This window comes from Delphinapterus leucas, chromosome 5, assembly GCF_059928025.1.
Source record: "Delphinapterus leucas isolate spDelLeu-1000000601 "Yukka" chromosome 5, BTC_Dleu_Yukka2, whole genome shotgun sequence".
NCBI lineage: Eukaryota > Metazoa > Chordata > Mammalia > Artiodactyla > Monodontidae > Delphinapterus > Delphinapterus leucas.
In genome coordinates, this window is record NC_143133.1 from 88354596 (window position 1) to 88373071 (window position 18476).

Below are 18476 nucleotides of genomic sequence, written 5' to 3' on the forward strand. Positions count from 1 at the left end.
CCATTTTCTAGATTTTAGACCCAGAGTCTTATTTTTGTTTGTCTGAAAGCTGGCTCCACTAAAAAAATGGCTGTTAGGCAAGGCCTCTTTCCTTACCTGTAAAATGGTAATAGCAACAGTACCTACTTCATGGAATTGTTACAGAGATTAAGTTAAAGAAGTAAGTATCTGTAAAGAGTAAGAATGTACATGTTGGGCTTCCCTGGTGGCACAGTAGTTGAGGGTCCGCCTGCTGATGCAGGGGACACGGGTTTGTGCCGCGGTCTCGGAAGATCCCACATGCCGCGGAGCAGCTGGGCCCGTGAACCATGGCCGCTGAGCCTGCATGTCCGGAGCCTGCACTCCGCAACGGGAGAGGCCACAACAGCGAGAGGCCCGCGTACCGCAAAAAAAAAAAAAAATGTACATGTTAAGTTTTGTTAAATAAACAAATGGAAGATCCAATTATTAGAGGAATTTTAATCTTTCAAAATAGAGGAAGAATCTTAGTATTAACTTTTTCATCATATCACCTGTCTGTAATGGCACAGCATTGCCACACATAAACCAAAATATCCATTACGTAAAATCTCATGGAATTTGTATTGAGAATCTAGAAAAAACTTCAGGTGGATTAATCATAAAAGAATCTTTGTATTTATCACTTTAAGTACCTTCTTGGTATCATAAAAACTAGTAAGTTAAAAAAACTAACACTGAAGGTTAAAGAAAAAATGGTGAACAATTATTTCCAAATAATTATTTTGTATTATGTGTTCCAAAACAGGAAATTTCTAACTAAGCAGTTATGGTAAACTCCATGAAAAGTATTGTAACTCATATTAGGCTAACCCAACTGAAAAGCCTCAATGTAAAGACCACATAAAGAAGCAGATTTTTAAGGAGCCATAGTCAAATCTTTTTACATAAGTATGTCTACTACATTTAAAATGTACATCGTTTGTTCAAATTAACTTTTTAAAAGTATTTATATGTAACTTCTCAGAAATTAATTTATGGTTGGTTGAGTGGTATAGTCAGGTAAATTTCATTATCACTATAATCTCAAATTCAATAAAATCATGATCATCCTTGATGGAACCTTTTCTGTAGCTGATTGATTAATTGATTTAATTTTGGCTGCACCGTGCAGCATGCGGGATCTTAGTTCCCCAACCAGAGATCGAACCTGCCCCGCTGCAGTGGAAGTGCAGAGTCTTAACCACTGGACCACCAGGGAAGTCCCTGTGGCTGTTTTATTTTAAAGCATTAAAAAAAAAAAAGAAGAAACCCTTTATATTTTGGTGGATTTTTACTTTTGCTTATGGATCAATTTTTGATCTCACAAAATTAGAAAATATACTTCTGGTTAAAACATTAACAGACTCAGAGCAAAACAGATTAGAGGAAAATAATGCCAATTCAATAATAAGTTCAATCCAATTCTATAATGCTATCAATATGAAATGTAAACCATTGTGGTTCACCAAATGAATGTCTACTTTTTTTTATGAGACTAAAAATGAAGCCCTATAGTATGGTATTTGGAAGGGTGCCTTTGAAGTCAAACCAACCTAAGTTTGACTCCAGCCCCACCATTTCTTAGTTAAATGAAGTGATTGTAAGCCAAATGCTTAATCTCTCTCTTAGTCTAGGTTTCTTCATCAGGAAAATGGGTGTTTAAGAGTAGCTACCTTATATGTGTAATCTGAAGATTGAATGAAGTTATTCCTTAAAAAAAGCCCCTAACTATTTTAGGTGCTCAAAAAAAAGTTAGCTCATATAAAATAAGGGAAGCAAGTAAGAACAGAAATGAAATTCCTTTTTCATAGTATTACCAAGAAACATCTTAATGAAAAGGAGGCTTTATTTCAATAGCTTAATAGTACAGGCCCTTAAGGATGCAATAATACAAACACACACACACACACACACACACACACATTCTCTCTCTCTCTCTCTCTCTCTCTCTCCCTCTCCCCCATCCCCCCTCCCTAAAATTGATGCTTATAAAGAAGTGATCATTTATAAAACTGCAAGTTTTATAATGTACACCACCACCCTCACACTAGTCTCTCCATCAGGCATTAATCAAAACACAAAACTAAATAAACTTCAAACATTTCTCAGTCCTGAAGAAAGCCACATGCCCTTACCTCATTCAGCAGTCTTCTAAGCTAGGCTGCTTGGCATTTCTTCAGGACACAAGCTACCTTCTCTTTTCCAACCTCACTTTGCTCTTGACATTTCATGGTAAACTAATTCTTTTAAAAAACTTGTTTTTTAAACTTAACAGTGTTATAGAAACAGACACATACACTTACTACATATTTCAGTCAGCAAGATCAGAATTTTCAAAGACAATATAAATATAACTGAGTATATATGCTATATAAATGGAATCCAATATGAATTTTAAAACACATCTTCTAATTTAAGTTTAGAAGAAAATACATAATCTTAAATAAGTTCTTTCTTTTTACATCCGTTTTTAAAGATTACTTGATGACATCAGAAACCAGATCTTCACAATAATTATCAGTAATAATCTGTATTCGGTATTTTATTTCTTTAAATGTGGATTCTAATTTATAACTGTGGCTCAGGTCTTTGCCCAGAGACAAAGCAGTCTAAGATGATTTAAATAACTGATTAATGTTTCTAATGATGATATAATTCCAGCTAAAAACTATCACTCCTGAGTTTGGAGCTTACCTGTGCATCAATATCAATGGCAGGGTAGATAGGAAGCATGGCTGAAGGAGAGATGATAGGACTTGGAGTTGGAGTCTGAGGTTGGGAAATGGAAGCAGCGATACTGTGGGTAGGAGTGTTTGACATTGCAGATGCTCTTCCACTGACTGCTGTTGAACAAAATAACTGTACTTAATGAGGATGAAACATTGTTAGGTAACAGCAAGAAATAGTTGTCAGAAAATATTTAAATATCTTTAAAAACAAAATATCTACAGGTAGACTGCCATAGCACTAATCATTCATTTTCCTGGTTATTTCTGACACTGGACAACAGACCAAAATTTAAATATATATTGAGTAACCCATTTGCTAAACAATAAACCATATGAAAAACAAATTCCCCTCTTATGGTATGCAATCACAAAACCTTAATTCAAAATAACCCTGAAAACAAAACTATTTTTATGAATTAAAATTAAATATATATGCAAATGGTTATCCATTATATCTTCTTAATCAGAAAAGGAATAAAAGTTAAAATAGTCAAGTTAAGAAGGAGAAAATGTGTCTTTTACCTGCCAATTTCACACCTTATTTTCTAGAACTAATGAAAGTAATATCACTGTTTGGGGACATTCGCTATTGAATATTTAAAATACTTCCTATTCTTTTATTAACTGCAGACAGGGGGTGGCCCTCAGTATGACAGCATATATATATAAAAATTTGATCCTCACACAGAAATAGTTTCTCACATACAGAATTATTCTGAAGGGCGTAAAATGCTCACCAATCAATCTAGCAATCACACTGACTTAGGAGGACAAAATTAAAATATTAGGGTAGAAAAAATGTATGCATGCAATCAGCCTTCAAATATAGATTACTGTTAGTTCTTCTAAGTATAATTTTGCCATGATATTATTTTCATCAAAATAAGCAAATTAAGAAGGGGCTAATTAGGTCAGTACTTGAGATGGGAGAATTCCAAAGGTGGTAGCAGTTGAGGGTACTTTATTCCCTCATCAACTCACTTCTGGAGTTGCCATGTGAACATCAATCCTTTTTCCCCCTTATTAAAAATGCTATAGCACGAGAGTCTGGGCATTAATCTTTGAATGATCAACAGTAGTGTGGATGTATATTACCAATGTAGTTATCAACTACATCAGACAGAAAACAATCATGATTCACAACTGTATCTGAAACCAGGCAAAAGAGGTTATGCTCCTACCAAGAACAAAACTGAAATAGACCTTATCATAACAATTATAAACACAATTGTCAATTAAGAAATCTATTTTACATGAAATCCTTAGTTCAGGCACAAACATACACTATACATTATAGCAACACACATTCTAAAATTATACATTTTTAAGTCCACTTAAAAGCCAAAGGAAGAACAAAGGAGGAAACAAAACAAAACACACTATTTGAATCCTTAGGGATCCAGATCAATAGAAAAGGGCATGTATTCAACACTAACATGTTAATCATCTAATGACCTTCATATTGTTACTCCACGTTGACAGTTTTGTATGTTAAGAAAAAGATCAAGACAATTCAAATGTACACATTCTAGATATAAATTTCAAGACCATATAAAATCTATGGCTCTTAAAATGGGTTCCATATTCTCCTCTGATTAGACTGATTTTCACAAATGAAAATGCTAAACACAAAATTAGCTTAAACAGAATGAAGACCAATCTGTCCAAAAAACTGAATTTTATTTCATGATACTGAACAAAAAAATCTAAGTTTATTGTTAAATGACTAAATTATAATTTACATTTCAATTTGAATAAGTTCTTTTAAAGAACATATTAGTTTTCTTATTTTTGGTCAAACTGGTTGTTCTTATCACCTCTTCTAAAAGGAGATAGGAAAAATCAATTCCCTCATTTAATTCCCTTGGGGTACCTATGGTATTGGTTTACTAAAACTAAACAGCTGCCTGTCACTCATCCATTCTCTACAATTAAAAGTAACAATTGTAAATATGTAGGTACCTGAAGGAACCACGGTACAGACCAGATCTTTACATGTGGAACTTCATTTTAGGGTCAGAGAGGGAAAACCAGATGCTCAAAGAAGTTTTAACGTCAGGTAAGGAAAGAGGGAACTTGACAGCACAGCAAAGGCAAGTTGTTAAGACTGGTTAAATAGGGAACTGATTTTGCTTTGGCTAGTACAGAAACCAAGGAAGATAGAAGATTCTGACCAGCCAAGTACTAGAGAAAAAGAGACTGAATCTTATAAAAGCAGTCTAATAAATGGGGACTAAGGAATAAAGAACAGACATTATGCTGAAGGAGAGAAGGAAGACTGAGCCTAATGAAGTTGTAAGATATTAAAAAACCCAAAGAAAGAAATGGAAATGGTCATTAGTCAACTGAAATAACAATTACTACCATAGAAGAAGTTTAAAGGCTGTGGAAGTGAGTGTATATGTGTATGTTTGTGCACGTGCACATGCATGATGCAGGAATGGGTTGCAGGGAGGTAGCTGGATGTTTTTAATCCTGTTCTTTCTTCTGGCCATCTCTCCTCTCCCCATATAAATGAGAATAAACAGGTAAAGTATTTTTATAATATGACAAGTATCTGTCATATTTCCTAAGAAGTTATAAGCTTTAAAAAATAATTTTATATGAAAACACCTGGAACACATAGGGAGAATTTAATTGTTTTCGTTTGGTAAACAAATCAACAGAAAAACTACTTTACAAACCTCCGATAATTCTGATCAGCATAAAAATTATACAACTGGCAAATCATTACTGAACTATGCCCAAGAACATCAGGTAAATTCTGATAGCATATCAAAAAATTTTTAATATTCATTGGTATGGAATGTCCATTCTTCATTTAATTGAATAAATAACACTTAATTCTACACATTCTTTGGTAGTTGAATTGACATATTATAAAGAACACCATTATGATCTAGATTAATGGCCATGAAAGTAATATCAAATTTGGCATTTGGAGCTCCTGTGCTTCAATTTTCATAAGATATATACTGTTTTTAAAATTACATTCCCAATTATTATAACCCACTAATGGTGATTAGTAGTAACTTTCAAATCTGTAGGAAAAATGTATACTTCTTAATATAAGAAGCTTTGTAGTTCTTACTAACAATTAATAGCATTTTTTCCGATGTAGTTACTGTACCCTCTAAGATTAGCAGAGACTTTCATTCCACATACTATTGTTGACGTGATACTAAAAGAAGACTAGGAAACTTTAGAGCAATTTCTAAATACAAAATCTGTCTCATTAGCTGGTTTCTTAGTTTCTGAATGTTAGCTAAATATCTCAACACTATACAATTTCATTTTCTTTTATTCTTTTAAAAGATTAAAGTTAAATTATGTATAATCTCATCATAATATATAATGCTACTTAAACATAGTTTCAAAATTAGAAAAAATTCAATCATCCTTTAAGTATAGACCAAAGAATTAAAAGGGGGGAAGAGAGCAGATGAAAATTATCAAAATTCACCTATTTACTCCCTTTGTTTTCCCCTGTTCCTTCTTTTTCTGTTTTTTTTCTTTACTTTTTTTTTAAGTGAAGAAAATTATTCTTTTCAGTACAGTATTCTTATGGCTTATAATCCTGTAAAATCTCATTCTACTACTTTGTTACAGAACTCACAAAAACTAAGTACCCCAAACTAGAACCATTAAAACAATCCCTAAAATATTTCTTTTTGCCAATGAATCTAATTAAAATGGAAAAAAATTTCTCTGCCTACCCATTTAAAGATATATCATTTATGATACTATCAAGGGACCACACCTGCTCATAATACCATTAGAAAGAAACTACACATGAACATTCACAGGGGATAAATCACTGACATACAGTATAATCAAACCTTATTTGGTTTGGTACTTTATTATTGTTGTAAAAGTATTTACTTTTTTTTTTTTTTAATATCCATCAGGTTTGAAGTCTGATCCGTTAGGATATAAAGTATTTCTGTTCACTAATAAGCTTTCTGATATATCCTACTAGTTTTGCACTTCAACTTCTATCAATTTCCCAGTTTATTGGTGTGAATACAGAAGCAAAAAAGCCAAAATTTTATCAGTATTCTGAACTTAAAGAGAAAAAACAAAAACAAACAAAAAAATCAAACATCAACCTGACTACCGAAAAACCTAGATTCCCAGCCTACCCACCTAAGTCAGAAAGTTTCAGCCACTTGCATTGAATAAGCTAATCTTTAATTTGACCTGTATCCATCTGAGAACGTCTGAGATTGAACTAATATTTCTAAAGATATACATGGTTCAAGAGTCCAGAAATAGTTCTCAAGTTGGGTAACGGCAAAAAATTCTGGCACACTCTTACTCGCCTTAAGCAAATCATATTTGATACCTGCTCATAACAATATAACCCACCTGCCATGATGTCATCCAGCGTGTCATTGAGGGTCTGAGCAGGGCTGGCTACCATTAACCCTTGTTGTGTTTCTGTCAGAATTCCTTGCCCCAGCCCTGCCAACTGTGCTTGGCCCAGTACTGGCTGTCCAACTATCACTCCTTGCAGTTCTGTAAGATTTGCGATGGACCCTGGAGGCAAGGGACCTGCCGCCAGAGGCAAAGCTTGAGGCATGGCCAGAGGCTGGACTGGTGCAAAACCCATCTGAGCAGCAGTTTGCTGGGGTTCATCTTTAAGCAAAACGGGATCCACTTGCTGTAACCGTGCATAGTCTCCCTCGGAAAGCTGTTCTCCAACCCCAACAGGAGTTAGCAGTCCCAGATGTTGGCAAGACTGTTGCTGCTGCTGCTGAAGTTGAATTCTTTGAGCTTTAACCTCTAGATACTGCTTTTTTAGCTGCTGCTGAGTTTTCAGTTGTAATTCTCGTTCTACTTTCTGTAGTTCCTCCAAAATCTTTTGTTTCTTCTGAATTTGTTCCTCCCTTGTTTTGTTCAGCTCCTCGATCTTCTCCTTGGTAAGTTGGTCAGCATGAGCCAGTTCCAAGGACTGCAGCTGTGCATTCTTTTCTATGGCTTCTTTTATCCTCTGTTCCAGTTCTGTTAACTTTCCCTGAGCCTCTTCTACAATGCTCTCTGGAGACTGATTGGTGATGTAACCCTGTACATCCTGGCTGTTTGCTGGCAAATGGCTGCTGGACTTTTGTTTAGAAGCAGCTGTGTGAAAAAGAAACCCCCTCAGAAGTGCACATGAATGGCATCCTCATTACAGAGTTACTGTTGGGAGGTTTAGTGCCAACAGTTATGCACCAAGTTAATATATCCATAGAAGGTGAAAATGCACTGTTAAGGAGTTAAAAACAAATCCACCTTCTTTATCATAAATATAAAATGTATGTATTTTATGTGCATAGAGTAATCTTTGGGAAATTAATTTCAGAATTTTAAAAAGATCACATGGTTAAAATTAGACAATAGAGGGATGCAGGTTTGTGATATCTAAGTGGTACAATTAAAGTAAAATCTAAGGCTATGTGTAGATAGATACCTCATCTGGTCATAAAGATGTAAAAACTTATCATAAGAACAGAAAAATAATGCTAAATTATTAAGATGTAGGGAAAACTTAAACCTCTAAGTCAAGGTTTTTCTACATTTAATAGTCTGTGCCTTTTAAACACACACACATACACACAAAGAGTACTGAAACCACTGAGAAGTACCAGGAAATTAAAATCCAACTAAAATATATGTCTTTGTTGGGGCCTACCATCTTCAAGACTGATAAAGGTAAGATAGAAATTCACATATTCACAAAGCTACCTGGCCAGTAGAGAAATGGGATTCAGTTTCCCTGGAAGAAAAGATGCTGAACTATGACATCCACTGTATCTTCTGACAGCCAGGTGAATAAAACATATCTGGCTATCGGTATAGCAATCATTTGCTTGCTATACCAACTGAAAAAGGTGCCAAGGCTCTAGATTGGTAGTGGTGATTGAAAAGAACTGGTGGAAATACTTAGTATTCTTGTTGGTAAAATAATATAGGTAGCCAAAAACCAAAAAATTAAAACCACATTGGTTCCTCAGGTAAAACTTTCTAAAAGGAAAAACTGATTAAAACTGGTAGCTGTAATCTTTTGGGACATAACTTATGAACATGCATGATGTAACTTCCACAAACCAAATATGGACCTCAGAGTTCTAGAGCAACAAATAACCATATCTGAAGTAACTTTGAATTCTTGGTTGAGAAAAGGTATTCCAGATATAAAATCTATATTAAAACCAGTTATTCTAAAATAAAATTTAATTTTGATCTAGCTTATTAATCTTATGCCTCATATCACTACAGAAATTTTAGTAATTTACAAAAATGTCACCCAATTATACACAGCCTAACATTTTAACATGAATAGAAATGACTAGTTATTAGAGGAAATCATGGATAATCAGAATTGCATCAAAGATGAGCATCTGAATTTCTACTGCTAATACTTCTGATTCCAGCACAAATTAGTGTTCTTAACTATGTTCTCTCCCAATAACATGCTTTTTTCATTGTTAAAAAAAAAATCTTCAATTATGCCGACCTAGTAAAATTCATTTTTTGTGGAATAATAATTTTAAATGGCCAGTTTTTGGTTTTTTTTTGCAATCTTATCATTTTTACTTGGACAACTTGTTAAGTCTTTAGAAGTATAACTGACCTTTATTCCTGATGGGAAGAGTAGTGGCAACATTGGCAGGTGGTTTGTCAGGCTCCTGAGGTGGGACAACCATGGGCAGTGCTTGAACTGGTACACGAGGAGCCTAAGACAAATGAAACTGATTATATATCTGCTTTTCCTACACTTTCCATTACATAATTTGCTTTAAACGAAGAATAAGTTACAAAGATCCATTTGAAATATTTTTTAATATGACAATCTCAGGCGACATATTTACTTAAAATGTGTTGGTATCAAATTATTTTCCATGACTTTTTTTTTTCCGGCCATGCTGCACAGCTTGCGGGATTGGATCTTAGTTCCCCGACCAAGGATTGAACCCGGGACCCAGCAGTGAAAGCGCTGAGTCCCAACCACTGGACACCAGGGAATTCCCTCCATGACATTTTTTTAATGAACTTTGAAATCAAAAGATTATTCTGGCCACAGTAAGAAAGCAAAGCAAAATCATATCAATCTAGAATCTGAATATTACATCAGAGGTTCATTAACCATATCAAGTATGTTATCTATAAAAAGAACTACATATTATAACAAAAAACAATCTAGTTTAATCTTGAACTATGACCGAAAAAGGGAAAAAGATGATATAACATAAAATGCTTTAGTTTAGAAGCTTACCCTATTTAAATCGTGGGATGGGGGCGTTAACTGAGTGACATCTGGTGGAGGGGCTGAAAGCAAGTTATTAGGATAGTCCAAAAGGTAGCAAACAACGCTTGTATGACCACCTTTTGCTGCTTCTATCAACATAGTCGAGCCATCCTAAAAGAGTGAATATGGAAGGGGAAAAAAATTTTTTTTAAAGTTAATTTACAGAAACATTAAGGAAGATATAGCCAACAGGCCCCAGACACATTAAAGTTTTAGGTTTAGTAAAGAACACTTTTCTCCAAAAACAGAAGAAAATGAACACATTTAGAATGCCAATACAAGTGGAACTTATAGATAATAATTTGTTATACTCAAGAGTGAAAATTAATTCACAATGCTACCTGAAACATTTGAGTTACATACTTTTAAACGGTGAGTAGGATCTGCCCCATGAGCCAAAAGTAGTTCCACCACTGCCAGATGACCCCCTGCACAAGCCAGGGACAGTACAGTATGGTCATTGTTAGCTGTGGTTCTATTCACATTTGCTCCTAAAACAGACAAGGCATGATAAATCATGTTAATAGAGTGTTGTTTCTTAAATTATGGTAAACTTCAAAATCGAAGAGTAGAGAGAACAGTATAATGAAGCCCCACATACCCATTACCCAGCTTCAATGATTATAAACATGGCCATCTCATTTCACATATACCCACATCCATTCTCCTCTCCCATCTTGAATTATTCTAAAACAAATCCCAGACAAACATGATATAATTTCATCCATAAATGTTTCAGTATGAACCATTAAAAGATAATGATAAAAGTATATATTATTCCTAATATAATCACTGTTTTAAGAAAGTAAAATATAAAATTTTATCTATATTTTAATATCTTCAGTGGGAAAGATGACTAAAAACCAATAAAAAATAAACCACACTGCCCTCTATGGGCCAAATATGGAAGGAATTAACAAAAAATAGTAAGTAATAGTAGTATAATCTTTTTTCATTGGGAAATATCTGAGAATGAAAACAGGGATATTTTCCCCTTAATATGAATTCATCCCTGATTTGGAGCACTGTGCTATGCATGTGGGAAATGGAAATAAAATACCAGGAAGAAACTGGAATCAGATTCATTAAAATTAAAGAAGAGAGGAGATAATAACTGAAAATAATTTCATTCTTGAGAATACTATGTCTTATTTATAAACATATAACACAAGGAAGTGTTCAAATTGCCTAAAATACTTTGACCAGTAAGTTATTTCTGATTTATTTTCTTTACCTACAAACGATTTCAAACTTTAGGTTACCTTTGTTATTAAGGATTTTGGTATTCAAAGTAGAATAAATGACCGTGAATGAAAATGCATTTTGGGCATATTTGTTCCATTTCAATTTTGATTTTTTGGGGGGGTGCTATATTTATGACCACTTCTCTATATTTTACAAAGAAGGAAACTTAGGCCCAAGGAAATATAAAGAAGAAAAGTGACCTGCCTTCAAATTAATCAGTGGCAGAAACAACATAAAAATCCAGGTTTCGAGATATATTATTACATAAACAGAAAAGACTTCAAGGTATCTAAACCCTCAAAGTTTTTTACATAGAGAAATTTTTCTGTATTGAAATGTTTTTTAACAAGGGTGGTATTCGGTATCAGAACTCTTCACAGTTTGGAATGGTTCTATGTGTTGCAGGATGTTTATCAACTACCCACTCACAAAAATCTCAGTAGCATCCCTCCACCACGTGACACCTCCAAAATGTTCTTTACCTGTAAATCTCTTAATACCCAAGGGCAGGGGATAGATACCTGTGGAAAAAAATTACTGCCTTACACAAACCTACCTTTACTAATTAGGAACTGAACGGTACAAACATGACCAGCTCTTGCAGCTTTCATTAAAGGAGTTCTTCCACCTTCAGATTCATGCTCCTGTTTAAAAACCACAGACTTACTTGATATTTAATTTCTAATGAACAATTATTCCCTTTCATGAAAATCAAAAGGAAGAGAACTGAAGTAATTTCAGAATCTAAATATATTAAATAACATGCTTTGAAGTAAATCTAGGAATACATTCTTTAATTTAAACAATCTCAAATTAGAAACATGTTCTATGGAAATATAGATAAATTAAGAACTGGGGTTATATTCATGTGATTGTTACACCCTCATCTAAATCCATCTGGGTAATTTTTCCTTCTCTCTACAAAAAGGACTGTGGAACTTGAACAATGAATGGCACTCTAGCACAGCCCTCTCCAAACAATCAACATTATCAACATTATCCTAATCCACTACAAGTGATTTTCTTTTCATAAGTTTGTATCCTACGTGTATGAATTTCTCTAAGTATATCACTCTCTGTCTTTACAGACTTCCCGTTATCTCTATTTTACCTTACATAAAAATAACAAGGCTGGTGATATTTAATACCATCAATTATAAGATATTACTAGAGATTTCTGGGCTTCAAAAGGATGGAGAACCAGCTGCATTTTTGCAATTCAGAATATCAGCATAGGAAAATTTTTCAGATCTTAACAGTATAAAGGTTTGAGAAAAAAACACCTTTTATAAAGCATTTTACATGCCAATATTTTTTACACTTACATCTGATGATTCTTCTCTTAAGTCATACACTAAGTTGTTTTCATTGCAATTAACTAAGCAAGATTACACTGCTGTATGTTTCACAGTCACTGTAGTAAACACTGGAAATTTAGTTCCTAAGCTGAAGAAGCTCAAAACCTAATAAGAAGAATATACGCATGACTAGCTAGAATATAATGTGCGTCATAAGTTCTCCAAGAGTTGCACCAACACAGACAGAGCTGAAGGAGGCCACAGTAGTAATCTAATTTAACCCTCTCCTTTCATAAACGAGGAAAGAGAAGTTAAGTAAAGTTTAAGTTAAGAAATCAGTTAATTGAGGAGCCTGTTTCTGCCTGCATGTGAGTTTCTGTCATAAACTATGAACTTCTACAGGAAAACACATTTGCTTATTAATCTCAGCCCCATGAACACACGGGTGCTTATGTTTTAACTAAAACCTACCTTTCTTACTCCCTCACAGGCTAAACTGGAAGAATGACTATTTTCCCCACACACAATTGCTTTTTTCTTCCCTACCTCTCAGGCTGTACTCATACTATTTCTTCCAACTGGAGTATCTCTTTTGTAACAACAGCGCAGTATCTACCTTTCTAAACCTTACCCAGCCCCAAACATAACATCTCAGATGACGTCTTCACCTCTTCTGAGCTTTTTTACTGTCTGTCCTTTCCCTATGACATCTCTTTGTAATCTACCTTAAAATGACCTCAGTAGGGACTTCCCTGGTGGCACAGTGGTTAAGAATCTGCTTGCCAATGCAGGGGACACGGGTTCGAGCCCTGGTCCAGGAAGACCCCACATGCCATGGAGCAACTAAGCCCGTGCGCCACAACTACTGAGCCTGAGTGCCACAACTACTGAAGCCCACGCACCTAGAGCCTGTGCTCAGCAAAAAGAGAAGCCATTGCAATGAGAAGACCGCGCACCACAACGAAGAGTAACCCCCGCTCGCTGCAACTAGAGAAAGCCTGTGCGCAGCAACAAAGACCCAATGCGGCCCAAAATAAATAAATAAATATTTAAAAAAATGACCTCAGTATTTCATCCTTCTCACTAAATAAAAAGTTATTTGAGGGAAAATATTATTTACTGAATACTTATCTTTTTAACTCCGTTACTTAATAATGCTTTGAATGGTATAGGTACAATTTATTTCCTAAACTACAGTGAAATGCCTCTAAGCCATATTTGCCTTTTTATGACAGATCAGAGAAGCTTCTAAAAATAGCTAAGTACTTAAGAGAAGATCTGTATTAATTATTATGATTAATTATTAACATATCAAACACAAAAGTTTCCCTTTTTTGTAGGGGAAAAGGAGTAGTAGACTGGATAGTCCTGCTAACAAGGAAAATAAGAATGGACACCAAACAGCATTGGAAAAAAATATGACTAAATGAGATAAAGAATGGCAAAAAGGCCAACATAAAATCAGAAGTAAAGAAATACTTTTTGTCTATAATCTCCTTTCAATTAATTTCTCGTCTTAGCTTTAAATATTAAGATTTAGAAAGTGACATAGCTTACCAGATCTGCTCCTGCCTGAAGTAAGACATCGGCTACATCGGTATGACCATTTTCACAGGCGTATGTTAGTGCTGTATCCCCTGTTGCTGTTGTTGCATGAACATTAGCTCCTGCAGTAGTGTTAGATACACAGCCTTAATAAAAGAATCATAAGACACAAATGTGGATACTGAAATTTCTTCTAGATAAGCCATATCTCCTCAAATTAGACAAAACAGCCTTATCCATTTCTAGAAATAGAGAATACTGTCAGCATCTTTAAAAGCAAAAAAGAAAAAAAATTAGAAATAGATTACTGCTTAAAATTAAAACTGCAGATATTTCAAACAGCAATAAGGTAAATTATTTATTCAAAATACACTAAAAAATTTATCACATTATTTTTCTATACACATTCAGTGCATCATACATCAAAAAAAAGCTATTTGCATTGCAATATTTTTACTTAAATAAATCACGTAAAAAAACTCCCAAATGCAAAAATGCCTACCTGCAGCTAATAAGTATTTAACTAACTCCAAATGACCCTCTTGAGCAGCTTCCATTAAAGGGGTAGAACACCCTAGTTCTATATCAGCTCCTGCCTTAATTAGAAAGTCTGCCACTTCCAGAAAGCCTCCACAGCAAGCCAAAGTCAAGGCAGTTTCTTGAGTTTCTTCTGTCTGTGCATTGATATTTGCTCCTAAAATAAAGATTCTAATTATTTAAAGAACGTCATTAACTTATTCCAGAGATAAGCAAAACATGATTATTTCCTAGTAAACTATACTTCAAAAATGAACATTTATATTAATTTACTAAATGATGAAGTACCTCTCCCCTATTCTAGGAGGCAGTTAAAAATAAAGAAAACTATCAAAACCACATCCACTAGCCCATATTTGACGTACACTGCTGGAATAAGATTTATTTAGCTAGAAGGTACAAGTCATGTGATTTAAGGCCTTAGAAAATAAACCACATCCCCTAGTTATAAAGGTTCAAAATAATGATGATAAAGATGTTGATGAAAATAATAACAGATAATATTTCATATGCTGTTATTTGTCAGGTAATATTTAAAGCATTTTACATATTATTGTTAGCTCCATTTTTACAGCTAAGGAAATTGAGATTAACTAACTTGCCTAAGGTCACAGCAACATTATCATCATCACTACAGCCACCATCACCACAGTTAACACTTAACAGACACTATATGACAAACAGTGTTCTAAAAGCTTTAAACACATCTATAAATTCTCACAACAACCCTACAGACAACAAAATTGAGGCACAGAAGGTTAGAAACTTGCCTAAAGTTACAAAATCGGCAAGCAGTGGATTTGTGATTCAAACTAAAAAGTCTGCTCCAAAAACTATGCTTTTAAAATTCTAGTCAATATTACCTTTCAGTAAAAGGTTTTTTAAAAATGTGCCATTCCTCCTAAATTTGTACAAACAAAACCTTTACTACTAAAAGAGATATAAAACCAGGCTACCAATATGGATAGAGATGAGAGATTACTTCTAAAGTTAAGGTATCTTAATACAGTCAAGTAACTGTTTCACCTTCCCCAAAAGAGAAGCCCACAGTGTACTGAGCTCCTTGACAGCTTCTTATACATGCATTGTTGCATTCTCATCAAGTTAGTCCTTATGGCAAGATTTCCCATAGTGTACTTTATGAAACACTAGAAACATCAAATATTTATTAATAGGTATTCTGCCCTAAGAGGCATTCTCTCAATATATTAGCTGCAGAAATGCTGAATCTCATACATGCCCCTACATAACCTACAACCCCATCCCACCCCCACTTCTCTCTTTTTATTCACACAGCACAAAATGGCTCTGAAAGCTCTTAAACAGTAAAGAAGTCCATTTGATTTTATTTAGTACAGTATGAGAGTTGTTTTCAAAGAAAATACTTCATCTTTAGTTTTTGTGATAGCACCTCATTACAAATCTACTAGAAAAATGAAATAAATTCAATTTTATAAAATCATAATCTTACATTTTACACATTTATGCGTTAGTGTCTTGATTGGTATTGGTTACCTTGGCCTAAAAGTAACGCCACCATTTCTTCATGTCCTTCACGAGCAGCTTCCATCAATGGTGTATAACCTTCATCATTGACCTCTTCCAGGCTAGCTCCTCTTTCAATAAGTAAAGCCGCAAGTTCCACGTGCCCACCACATGCAGCCAAAGTCAATGGTGATTCAAATGAATCAGCAGGCATGTTCACTTGGGCACCACTGTCAAGAAGTAACCTAGCTACTTCAACGTGGCCATCCTGATTACAATGCAATTAAAAAAACTGAATCAGCACCATTAAAAAATCTTTAAAAATACTTCTCAATTGCTATACAATGAAGTTTACTGATCTCAATTCAAATAAGAATAAATCTACATTTAACAGGTGAGTAAGCAAGCATTAATTAAGACATATCTTCAGTTTACTCTAGTAGTAAATAGCAATTGAGGATATAAAATACTTAGAAAAATATCTTCAATCAAAAAGCTTATTAACCATCAGAAAAAAAAACAGTAAGCACATAAGAGATTACTGTGAGATAACATCAACACTGCATAGTATAAGCTTAAATGCTAAAAGTATAAAGTTTAGAAAGGGAAAGTAGGATTTTCATAGAAACTTTAAGGATAAGCAAAGTTTTGGCTAGGTAGAGAAAGAAAAATCCAATACTTTTTAGAGGAGTGGGGGAATTGAGCATGATGGGAAAAGTGAACACAATATGTACATGGTAATTCCTTTGTTGTTCAACAATCAAATGCCAGTGAAAATTAAGAAAAAGAAAAAGAAGTTCTCTCTTAATATCTTCTGTCTTCTTTACCAGTCTCCCTTTCTCAGTTTTCCTAATATTGGCAACCCCAAGGCTCACTTTTCCATTCTTTCTTCCTTTGATACATTTTTTCTTCTGTATTACCTCACAGACATTTCATCTTTTTTTGAACATGTCATGCCCATTTTTGCCTTGGTACTTGCCATATTACACAACTTTAATGTCTTATCACTGTGGTTACTTTGCTGTTCCTTTAGCTCAGAATTTTCTCCTTCCATAAGTAGTCAACTCCTACATTTCCTTTAAAGTCCAGTTTAAAACCTCAGTCTCTTAGCAAGTCTCCAAAACGTATGGCCCCTACTAGTATCTTTCATCTACTTATAACACTTACTTATATTGCATGTAGAGTAGGTCTACAGAATATTCCACTTTAATTTTTTAATCTACATATAGTTTGTTTCTCTAATGGGGGTGGCAAGGATGTTTTAAGTTCCTTACACACATTATGTCATTTAATCCTCACAACAACCCTAGAGAAGGATATTATTTTAACAGATGGGGAACTCAAAACCCTCCCAGAAAATTTGTTTAATCAAAAGAATAATTTACTAAAGCAAACACTGGTATGGCAATAAGAAAAACAAACTCAAGTCTTAAATGGCTACCTAATTTTTTTTAAATTAGTAATTAAAAGTTAACATCCTTTCAATAATCATTCTCTGAAGGGAAGTTGACACGAAACTTAAAATTTGGCGTCTGTTTTATCTTTGGTGTGTTTTTCTCATAAATCTGCCTATAATGTTATTCTGATTCATTTCTGTGCCACAAGTCATAGACTGAGATACAAAAGTTTAAGAGTATTATTATTACGCATTCTCAAGTACAAATTAAAAAAAAAGTTCTTAAAAAAAGGAATTCAGGGCTGAGAAAAGACCATGATAGAGGATCTTTGGGAAGGGAAAATCTCTGGAAAGGGATCTTTGGGAAAGGAGAATGACAGAGGGAGAATTATGTAATGCAGATAATATTCTAATTTCAAATTTTTCATAAATTTTAAATTACGGGTATTATGTGCATACTCTGTGGATTATGTTCTCATTTTTAATATCCTTGATCAACTTTTAAAAAGTCACTTTTTGTGCCAATTACATAAAACGAGTATAACTATGGGAGACTAAGAAAATGAAGGTAGTGCTACAAAGCTTCAGAAAGCACCTCTGATAGAAGTTAATACTGCACAACTGGCTCTTATAACTCAGATAGCTGAGGTTCTGATCCACAAGTCATGATAAACAGAATCTTTGAACCCAAGGAAACGGCACTCACTATACACTGACTCTGTCTCTACCTAATATATAAATATATTTCATGTATGTATTTCACCAATCTTACCATGCAAGCCTCCATTAAAGCAGTGTGCATTTCATCTGTTTTATGCTCTTGATCTGCGCCTGCTTCCAAAAGAAATCGCACCATCTCTAGATGTCCTAAACCAAAAGTTTATAAGATTACTTAAAAATATTTTATTATTCCCCAAAAATAAAATTAACAATATTTTGAAAAGTTGTAT

The 18476-nt window shown here is 34.2% G+C and overlaps 1 protein-coding gene across 11 annotated transcripts in view; it reads right to left on the bottom strand.

Annotated features, from left to right (window-relative positions):
* ANKRD17 (ankyrin repeat domain 17) overlaps positions 1-18476 on the bottom strand; it is a 159229-nt gene that overhangs the window by 54672 nt on the left and 86081 nt on the right. For 3 of the 11 annotated variants that reach the window (XM_089912033.1, XM_089912029.1, XM_089912034.1), the window contains exons 7-17: positions 18299-18393; positions 16161-16398; positions 14611-14802; positions 14121-14254; positions 11822-11909; positions 10384-10511; positions 9988-10131; positions 9346-9448; positions 7098-7850; positions 2695-2843; positions 190-336 (exon numbers count right to left, since the gene is read on the bottom strand). In XM_089912033.1, coding sequence (XP_089768159.1) covers positions 190-336; positions 2695-2843; positions 7098-7850; positions 9346-9448; positions 9988-10131; positions 10384-10511; positions 11822-11909; positions 14121-14254; positions 14611-14802; positions 16161-16398; positions 18299-18393 — 2171 coding nt within the window. The remainder of the gene's footprint in view (positions 1-189; positions 337-2694; positions 2844-7097; positions 7851-9345; positions 9449-9987; positions 10132-10383; positions 10512-11821; positions 11910-14120; positions 14255-14610; positions 14803-16160; positions 16399-18298; positions 18394-18476) is intronic. The other 8 variants (XM_089912030.1, XM_089912031.1, XM_022599575.2 and 5 more) reach the window with 8 other exon arrangements.